At 46.1% G+C, this 10,396-nt stretch overlaps 1 protein-coding gene across 1 annotated transcript in view; it reads right to left on the bottom strand.

The window, feature by feature from the left end:
- The window catches only part of KIAA1751 (KIAA1751 ortholog), a gene marked incomplete at its 3' end in the record, with an annotated part of 28,527 nt that overhangs the window by 2,200 nt on the left and 15,931 nt on the right, over positions 1 to 10,396 (bottom strand). Inside the window, exons 17-28 of the mRNA XM_009080341.1 lie at positions 9,825 to 9,953; positions 6,891 to 6,978; positions 6,374 to 6,547; positions 4,960 to 5,093; positions 4,128 to 4,392; positions 3,569 to 3,676; positions 2,739 to 2,899; positions 1,800 to 1,934; positions 1,326 to 1,435; positions 901 to 964; positions 562 to 676; positions 183 to 335 (exon numbers count right to left, since the gene is read on the bottom strand). Coding sequence (XP_009078589.1) covers positions 183 to 335; positions 562 to 676; positions 901 to 964; positions 1,326 to 1,435; positions 1,800 to 1,934; positions 2,739 to 2,899; positions 3,569 to 3,676; positions 4,128 to 4,392; positions 4,960 to 5,093; positions 6,374 to 6,547; positions 6,891 to 6,978; positions 9,825 to 9,953 — 1,636 coding nt within the window. The remainder of the gene's footprint in view (positions 1 to 182; positions 336 to 561; positions 677 to 900; positions 965 to 1,325; positions 1,436 to 1,799; positions 1,935 to 2,738; positions 2,900 to 3,568; positions 3,677 to 4,127; positions 4,393 to 4,959; positions 5,094 to 6,373; positions 6,548 to 6,890; positions 6,979 to 9,824; positions 9,954 to 10,396) is intronic.

Genomic DNA, 10,396 nt, shown 5'->3' with positions numbered 1-10,396 from the left:
ACGTGTCACACCAACCCTCACCCCCCCCAGCAGGGCCCAGGCTCTCTTTAGGCACCTTGAACCAAGTAACAGACTTTGGTTATTGACATACTAGGACCAAATCTGACAGGAGACACTTTATGTCATCTTCTTCCCTACAAAAATCCCTGATGTGCTTTCTGGTTCAGCACAGAAGGACTTACCTTGACTGTGGCAGTCACCTTCTCCCTGACCACAACATATCCCATGTCAAGTGCTTCTCCCACAGAGCACACCGTGGATGGGATCACCCCATGCCCAGTGAAGTGGAGGCTGAGGTTGGGCTTTGCCACCTGGATGTCCAAAGTTTCAAAGTACTGCCAAGAGAGGTCTGGGTCAGTTCACAGGCTGAGAGAACCCTCCCAGCCCTCCAGCTGATCCCCTCCCATAAATGGGCTGTGACAACAGACAAGATCCAAGTGTTGGGAGAGGCTACACAGGCAACAAAGGTTTTTTCATTGTTGTAGAGCCTCATCCCAGTCAGTAAAATGTGTGTTACGTCTCTCTCCTCTTTTCCCCACTGCTGTTGTACCTTCTACTCACCCTGTCATCCTTATCTGGACAAAAAGAGATGATGAGGGGTTTGCTTTCACCTGGCTCAAGCATTCCAACTGCTCTGGCCAACAGGAAGGGACCATTTGGATTCAGAACTGAGAATCTCGGCTAAAATAGTGCAACTCAAGGAAAAAAGTTCATGAAGATTGAGAAAAAAAGATATAAGAACAGATTGTACATATTGTTTATACATCTTTGGTCTGAACTAACCATCCATAAGCTTTTGAGAGGTCAATAACTAAGAAGAAAGATGAGCTGGTGCTCTAGTGTCCAACAGTTCCTCCTGCAGAGGAGGCTGAATGGCAGGTGAGCGCTCATGTTCCAGACAAGGATACTTCCAGCTTCTCTGGGGAGATGTTTTCTATTGTGATTCTCTTCAGCACCCTGTGGCCTGTCAGGAATGAAAACACTTCCCAAAGTGATGATGCTCACTCCTGCACTCCCATTCCTCCTCCTCACTCATGCTTCTACCTGGGCAGACACTCATTCCCTGTTTATGGCTAAGGCTCTAGTCAGAGCTCATCAAAATACTTTCAAATTTGGGCAGCCACTTGCAGAGCTTCCAGTTCCATGTTAGGGGTCAAGTTAGGGCTCCACATGCCTCAGCTGGCCAGACAGGCTCCTCATTTCCCACCTGAGGACCCATTACAGGGCTAATTGCTGTCCTGACTTTTGAAAATGCAAAACTATGGTTGGAAGAACTTTACACCATCAGTCAGAAAACACTCAAAACCTCAATTCCAATTCCATACCTACAGCAACATCACCAAAATCCACCGTGTTGTTCCCATTGTCTGAGGTGACCAGGACAGAGGGGGCTACAGCTGGACAATGCAGCTCCAGGTACAACGTGTGGTAAGGGCTGGGGAGAGAATAAAGGCACCTAGAGCAAAAGCACAGAGCTCTTGGAGCACACAGAAACAAAAGCTGTTGCCAGAAATCTGTTTGTCTCTCAGGGTGTCATTCCACTGCTATGACAGAACACCACCTGACTGCTCTGCCTGTGCCTGGGCTGAAAGATGAACCACATCTGGCTCAATGATTTCACACCATTATTCTTTCAGCTGCTTTGATATTCCTGTCTTTGAGTCTTACCCAACTAGTAGGCTATAAACATGAGTTTCTACCACTGAGCTATGAACTGAAAACAGATTTCTCCCCAAATGAATAAATCACCAGTCCCACCATTTCCCCCTCACATTCCTGAACCTTCCAGTTGCAACTACCTGTAACTCAGGTTTCCAGAGTCCTTCTGTCCATCCATGTGTCCACTTGCAACAAAGCATGGAATGATGTATCTTTCAAAACTCCCAGGGAAACTCCTCATCAGGGAAGACTGGGCTGCCCTGTAAGCATCAGAACTAGAGAACCCAGGGGTAAGAATCACCTCAGTAAGTGAGAGAGCAAGGGAAAAAGCCAAATAAATATCTGCTGTGGATTTTAGGCAAAGATCCCTGACAGCCAGTACGGCTCATTGCCTGGTACTCATGTGCTTACACCCAAACACCTCCAAATTCCTCAGGCTGGGCAGAAGTGTGGCTCTAAGAAGGTGAATTATCTGCTAACAAATGACCTCAGGTATCAGATTTTGCATCTAGGCATCCAAAGTTCTAGGCAGCACATGCTGCTAATGGAGCCTCTCCCCGAGGTGCACATACTGTCCAGGGGCTATTTTAGATGCACATTTCCAGCAGCTTTTCCCTGACAGCACTGAAGATGACCATGACCAATGTGATGGACTCCGTAAGCCCTCAAATTAAAAATAGAAACCACCCCATGCCATGGATTTGGGCCATCAGATGGTTCTGCTAGACCTACCCAGAAAAGGTTTCTGAGCCGTAGTTTCTGGTGCCCTTTCCAGCTGCCCTTTAAACACACCCCTGTTGGCTCAGCCAGGCTCTCTGCACAGCCCCAGCTCCTGCTTTCTGACACATTCTTTGAAGTCTTCAATCCTTCTGATGCATAAAGGGATTCTTTGCCTCACATGAGAGGGTACAGCTGTGTGGCTCACAAGCAGCACTAATTTTGGAAACAGCCTCTGCAACACAGCTAGAGCTGCTCCTTCTCCACTTGCTTTCTCGTCTACCTATAGGTTTAGTAGATTTATTGAACTACTTATACAGGGAATGTTTCCTACATAGTACAAGAAGCTTTTGCTGACTTACTCAGGCTTTATGTCTTCGGGTTTGGGCTGTTCAGAGCTATTTACATCACACAGGTATTTCCTGCTTCCAGCCCTTCCAAGCCGTTTGGGAGTGGAATTGCCCGATTTCGGAGTGGAACTGCCTGATTTCTTTCCTGCTTTCTTTTTGTCTTCCTTCGTTCCCTGCAAATAGACACATAGAGACATCAGACACTGAGGATGACCCCTGGTAATCAAACCAAGACATCAGGGAACAGATCCACAGCCCCTGGCTGAGGCCACAGAGCCAAAGAGGTGACAGGAGCAAGTGGCCACCGCAGGACTCTGGTGACAGCCCACGGACACGGGAGGTATTACAGACATTCCCAATAGTGCAAAATGAAGTGGGAATGGCCATATTTTACCCCTTTTTTAAAAAAAAAAAAGAAGAGTTCTTCTCTTGGAGGAGATGAGTAAAAATCTGTCTCTCCTGGGAATTTTACCTGTTTATGTCATAACTTAAGCCAACCAGAGGAGCTCACATAAATTAACTGACCCCCAGGGCTGGATGCTGTAAATCTGCAAGAAGTAGAGAAGCTTTTCTTTTTCAGAGTACTTGCACTTGGCATTGGCAATAAAATCCCCTAGGAATGCTTTGGAAATTGTTGGCAGGAAATGAAATGATTGCTTAGTGAACAGGTCACACATTCAGTGTAGCCACAGCCCCACTCACCCTGTACAGCAGGTCTGGCATGGACCACGAGTTTGGGCTTCATTAATATGCAAATAATTTGCTGATAAAAATACCACCCAAAGAAACAAATATATGGAAGTGACAGACCAGCAGCATGTGCTGTTCTTAGCATTCCTTACTTGTACTGCTGCCCCTGGCACAGCTGCTTCACACAGCCTCCGAGCTGCCTCTTCCCTGATTAGCTGATCCGACAGGGTTGGGCTGAAGGACACTTGGATGGAGCTTTTCTGGGAATGGGAGAGCACACACAGGAATGGTGGGGGGAGATCAGCCCTTGTACATGTGTTACACAGCTCACAGGAGCACACACACCACAGCACAAAATGAACACAAAATACACCTTTTTTCCCCCCGAGTGGATCAGAGAATCCTTGGGATAAGGCCACCTGCAGCTTTTGGGGAAGTCCAGGATGTTACATGTGGGTTTACCTGACCAATATTTCTGATATTTAAACATCCTTCAACTAAATCACAGTGACAGCCCTGGGGAAGGAACACTGTGGGTGAACACTCCCACAGGGCATTAGCCAGACTGGGTGGTTAACCCTCATGTCTGATTGCAAACCATATATTCCAGTTATCCCAATGCTAACTGACATTTTGAGCTTCGTTTCCCAGCGACAGGGAGGTAGATGATCAGAGGTTTGGCAGAACCCTTGAGGTTCAAAGTGACTTCACCTGCCCAGGCAGCAGAGTTCCCCCAGAAGGTGAGATGGCCACAGGACACTCTGGTGGCACGTGGAACTCGAAGGCAGCTGGTCCCTCCGCGCTGCCGATCCGGGGCACGATGTGAGGGAGGCACTTCCCACTCCCACGGGGGTTGAGCACATCCAGGGTGGCTGCAGACACAGCACCAAGAGCTGTTGCAGCAAACTGAACCAAGGAATGAGACAATTCAAGAGGTGGGTGGACTCCAACTGCTTTGCATGACAGCTTGAATTGTCTAAAAATAAACACATGATAAATTGTCTCAGCATAAAATAGTCTCTTAATCAGCCGGAAAATAGGGAGCTAATCCTGTAGGCCCTATTTAAGCAGAATTTCAAGCTTGCAATGGGAATTTTGCCTAAAGATGAACAATAATACTATCTATTTTTAATGCACAATTGGCCAGAGTCCCTGCCTGAATTCTTCCTCTGTGAACTTCTGGAAATATATCCAGTCAAATCAAAGTTTCTGCCATCGTTACTTTAGCAGCATTAGCTTAATGCAGGAAGCATTTTTATGCAAAGGATTCCTTCAGTAATCCTGCTGGAAAGCAAGCAGAGCATTGCAGCTTGAGGAGTCCTAGGGGTTCCAGCTGGGATATGGGACAAGGATAAACTTGAGGAGAGGTAGGAAAAGTCATCTCAGTAAAGACAGATATGAAACCAACAGGCACTGAGCAACTGGAGAATTCCCACCTGCCTGGGGGTTTATCCCAACCTTCCCTCCTCAAGGGATTGCAGAACTGGCTTAACAGTGCAAACCCAGTGTGACTCAGACTTCCAGGTTCAGTTCCTGAACACACCTGTTGGTCTCTGTCATGCAGGTGAGCTCAAAGCTATACTCTTCAGCCCTGGTAGCTTTGAAGATAATGTCCAGTGTCAGGCTTTCCAGGGGAAGGAGAACTCCAAATCCATCATTTGGCTGAATGTCAACAAACTTCAAAATGGCAAGACAAGAAATGATTAGTTAAAGTCTCAATTTATTCATAAATTAAAATAAGACATTACTGGCAAGAGAGGAAGATGCTGATAGTAAGTGTGGAACTGTCAGGAAAAGAGAAACCTTCTAGGGAGAAGCTTTTGTCTGAGTTAGTGAGAGACTGACGTGCACGTTTCTCACCTCAGAGTAACCTGAAAGGCATTAAATCCCTTAACTCAGACTTCAGGAGAATCCCTTCCCCACCTTCTTCCCAGCCACGGCAATCACCTTTCTCTGATGCTGTTTATTTACTCTTCACAGACAACTGAATGAAACAGGACAAAAAAACCTCAGCAGTTCCCCCTGTGCTTTGAGAGGTGATTGCTGCATGAGGTGCAGATACCACAGTGCCAGGACAGTTTAATGAGAGGTGATTGCTGCATGAGGTGCAGGTACCACAGTGCCAGGACAGTTTAGCATCTGCAGCTGTCCAGTGGTTTGTGCTTGAGTTGATGACTCAAGAATGTCTCCCCATCACACTCTAAGCTAATCAGGAAGCACATGCTGTGAAGTAAAGCTTCTACAAAGCTGAAGATACCAATTTCTTTCAGCTAACTCCTTGATTTTAATCCCTAAAACAGCAGAGAAAGGGAGAATGCCTAATTAAATGTCAGGTTCCTCTAGCTCTGATGCCAATATGCCAAACCAAATCACACTGTGATCATCCTATTATGTAGCTATTATGTAGCTTCAACAGCCAACTTCTTGCAGAAAATAATTCAGCAGACCTAGCCCACATGCAACTGGCAGCTCCTGGGATTGATTCTGCCTCCACACCAATTTACAGCCAGAAAAAGTTCCCAGGAGTGGCTCAGGGGGTGATTCCCAAGGAGCAGTGTGGACATGGCCATTCTGCTTTAAAGACAAAGCCTTTGGGTGCCAACTGTGTGACATTCCTCAGCCACAGCCCCAGGCCTGATTTAGTTAGCAGTATAAATACCCTGTGAGGCTGAAAGTGCAGCAGGTTAGGAGATTTCTTGGTCTAAAACACTAGGTGTTCTAATAGGATGAAGTAGAACCTCCTCACAGGTGTTCATACTGCCTGGAGACCACTGAGGGTGTAACAGGAGGAGGTTCACACACACTAGTACAGAACTGATCTGCTCCCACAGGCAGGAGGATTCCCATGGGCTTGCAGGAACCAGCCATGATTTATTTACACTCCTATGGAAACATGCTCCCATGATAATGAAATCTATTTTGAGAGCAGAAGAGGTGTGTGTGGGATAGCTCCATACCTCTGGCAGCCCCACGAATCCAAACTCCTGAGGCAAGATGGATTTGTTTGTCAGCATGACATTTGCCTGCACTGCCTCATAGATCGTGCAGTACCCAAAGTTGATCTGTGCTGGACTGAATTCCAAGTCAGAAGTTGTAACAATGGCATGGACAGTAAAATCAACTGTTTTAACCTGAAATAAATGCAAGAGCACAAGAAAAAAATCCTCCATCTGTAGATTGTAAGGATTTAAGTGAAATGCCATCCAAAAGGATAACTGCAAGAGTTACTCTGCTCTGTTCCTTGACAGTGACATGTGAGATCAGCACTGACTAGGGAGGGTTTAACTCTGTATTGCAAATATGTGACAAGAAGAAACTATCAAATCTGTATCAGCACTTTAAGCACATTTACTACTATCACAGATGTGCAATTAGTAAAGATTCAATGTAAGACTAGATACCATTAGTGCCCATTCACCAAAGTAATCTATACCCACTGTCAGTCTGATAACCAACATTCCCAACGTCACTGACCTTGCCCACAATCAGGATTGTCACTGGAACCTCCAGGATGCTTGTCTCTGCATTGAAATAGCTCCCAGCATCCTCAGGAAGAGAGTGCCTAAAAATCCAGGGGTACATTCACTGTCATAACCACACTCTGACTATTTTCCCACCAAGGGGAATAATAAATCCTGAACCTGCCACTTAAGGTCTAAAAGTTTTATTAGCCACAACTTTTAACCTTAGCATGGTATTTGTGCTCAGACAGGAGGATTCACCTGTGCAATTGGTTAAGCATCAACTCCAGAGCTTCTCTGAAGTCTGATGAAAATCTTACATGCACATATTAGGGAAAATGGCAGAAGAATGGAGGAAGAAAATGCCAATCAAAAACGAGTGACCTATGAAGTCTCACCTTCTGACCAAGAATAAAAAAGATGCACTCAGGTCAGGAATATTCTGGCCTTGTCCCACGTTTCCCACTGAGCAGCACTGCCCAGCAGGAGTGCAGGGTCCTGCCAGAGACATCAGTGACTGACCTTGGCTGGTCCTGTTGGATTTTCTGTCTTTACAGCCAGGCTTTGGGCAGACAGGGTTTTAAGGGAGGTCACAGAGGTCAGCAGCCATCAAGCACTTGTTTAAATGCCAGCCATTTAAAATTCTGAAAAATGGGAAGCTTACCCTGCCATCAGCACATCAACCCTCTGCACAGTGCTGCAGCCCCAGCATGTCACCAGCCCAGGCCTGGCAGTCACTACCACCAGGCTGAGGCACAACCACTTGTTGCACAGAGACAGCAAGGGAACTAACCCAGAGCCCAGCAGTGTCTGATTATAGACCACATTGGGGATTTATAAGGAACATGCAGGTTTTCTGTAGGTGAAGCACTTGCTCTCACGAGCTCCACTTCAGAGCTTCAAGCCAAGACAATACAAACCCTGAGCATTTTTAGCTCTGCTGCTCTATTTATAGTCACAGCACCAGAGTGAGTTGCTTCCTGTATTTGGGACTCCACAGTGGTGATGTTCTACTACTACTCATGGAACTACATGCAATTCTTTAATGTATTGTTAAAGAGTAGGTAATGAATAAAAATAACACCCACTCAGTCACCATGGTGATCCAAAATCTTGCTGGCTGTTATTTTGCAGTAAGAGGTGACGTTCAAAGGTATTGTTAACTCCTTTCCAGGTAGGAACTGGGGTTAGATGCAAGAGAGGAATTACAGCCTCAGCTTTCACTTTGGCACAGGACATTGGAATAGCAGAAGAAGTTAATTTATAACAAAAGATCCAGAGGGGAAAAAATAATTGTCAGTGTACTACACATGTGTAAGACACAGGGATGGACTCTAAATTAGCTGCTATGCCTTGGGGAAAAGGTCCTGAAATCCTTCAGGTGGTTGTCTGAAAATGGCTTGATTAAAGAGAAGCACAAAAGGCAAATCAGATTTGGACTGTCAGTACCTGCAGGACTAGTTCCAAAGACAGAAGGACTAAAGGATGTGATGTTTGGGAATTCTGAAAGGCAGCAGAGTGGAGAACTTGGCTGCAAACTCCCAGAAAGCTGAGTATTGGAACGTCTGCCTGAGCAGCTCTGTGTGCACAGAATGCTCAGGAGAACCTCCCAGGCCTCCAGCCAGCTCTGTGCTCACATAGCATTGCTGAATGGGTGTTTTTTTTTTCCCTACAGCTGTTCTATTAATAGAGCTCATAATGCTAAATCACTGAGGAGGCCCTTGTGGAAATGTGTCACTGGCTCAGTCCTTCCCCTCAGTCACGGCTCATCGTGCTGTGCCACACATCACTTCCTCCCTGTGCTGGGGCTGGAGAACTGATCTGTCCCCTCAGACAGCACATACTTATTCTGTGTGTCAGAAATGCCTTAATCTCATCAAATCTCCTTGCTGAAGCTTCCCTCTTTTTCAGAGGAAGATTAAGGCTCTAAATCCGAGCTCTGCTCTCTCCACTCAGTGAGGGTAACAGTGCTTTATGCAGCTGAAGTTTGGGAGCTGAAATATGTCATCATGCTATTGGTGGTGTAATCTGATGGGATTTGAGATGTTGGAAGAACTGTAAATACTTTTAGTTCTTTGAATACTAACCTGATGAAAGTATCAAGATCAGTGATTAGACTCAGTGCAGAACCCAGAGCTGCTGAGCACATCAGTGACAATCCAAACACACATCAGTGGGACTGAGAAACCCACAACAAAAAGCAGCAGCTTTGCAGCAACAACAGAGGCCAAACCTGCTGAAGTATTTGTCTGCACCCCAGAATCAATTCCATATATCATTACATTTCTACCTGAAAAGAAATGTCCCACTAAATCCTTCAGGATGGACATGACAAGGTAAATAAAATTAACATTGGAACTCTCGTATTTAAATTTTTAAACCCTGAAATGTTTTGTTTCCTGTAACAGATATGTTTGTATATGTAGATGTATCATGAAATGGAGAAGAGAAGGGATAAAGCTTTTAGCATTGGGAGATGTTACATAAAACATCACGTGAAATTCTAGATCAATACCTTCATCTTTTGGAGAGAAATGTTCATGGGTGGGAGAGGAATGGACAGGAAGCCCAACCATTCTTACCTTAATTAGCAAGCACAGGAGTTCTTGCCCAGAAATGATTTAGCCAGTGATGCATGAAGCAGCCACCTGCCCTGATAGCCTCTCTCCTGCCTGAGCATAGCTTCCTGCAGAAACAGGAGCAGCCCACCAGGAATGCAACTGCTCAGGTTTCACACTGCTGCTGTCACCACAGGAAAAGCATTGCCTCACAGGTATGGGATCCAACTTAATTTCCTCCTTGAGCATCTGGCAGCTTTCAGGGGGAGAGAGGAGGGAGACTAGACCTGCCCTGACCCCAGCAGTGAGGTCCAGCCTGCTACAGCACGAAGGAATAAACACCCTGCTCAGCTTTTCCATTGTCTGAAATGCTGAAAGGTTTGTGTTACCTGGGCAGGAACCTGAGCTGCACGCTGAAGGATGACTGAGCCTGGATGTAACCTGCTTTTGGAAGCAGCATCATGTGCTTACTCAATTCTCTGCGCACTTCAAACTTCAAACGCAGCGTGGTTGTTGCTCTGCAAAGAGATCAGACGAGCTTGGGTGGCTTTGAGGCCACCTCAGCAGCACTGGAGTCTGGGCCCCCCCATCCCTGCAGCTCTGCATCATAACAACCCCAAGCTTCCTTTGAAAATGATGGGCATGGAAAGTGCTACAGCAAGTTCACACAGTTGTGTTCTCTTTTAAGTCTCGAAAACAAGAGTTTGGAAGCACTGTAACAGACCCAGGAGTAACCCAGGTGTACTGCACACCACATCCACAGCTGATCCAAACTGCACAGTGCAGTGCTAAGTCAGGGCAGGGGGAGGCAAAGCCAAGGTCCTGTGAAATATCAGCCACTTATTTGCTCCCAACACACAGTGGCTCTGTCTGGATCAATAGGATGGTTGGAATCCTGGAGACCTCTTGAAACAGATGTGAATTCACAGACCTCTAAGAGCAGAGATTCTTCAGGGCTGAA

Source organism: Acanthisitta chloris, unplaced genomic scaffold (genome assembly GCF_000695815.1).
Source record: "Acanthisitta chloris isolate BGI_N310 unplaced genomic scaffold, ASM69581v1 scaffold21738, whole genome shotgun sequence".
Classification (NCBI taxonomy): Eukaryota; Metazoa; Chordata; class Aves; order Passeriformes; family Acanthisittidae; genus Acanthisitta; species Acanthisitta chloris.
Note: the sequence above shows the minus strand (reverse complement) of the source record. Positions and strands in the feature narration are given on the sequence as shown.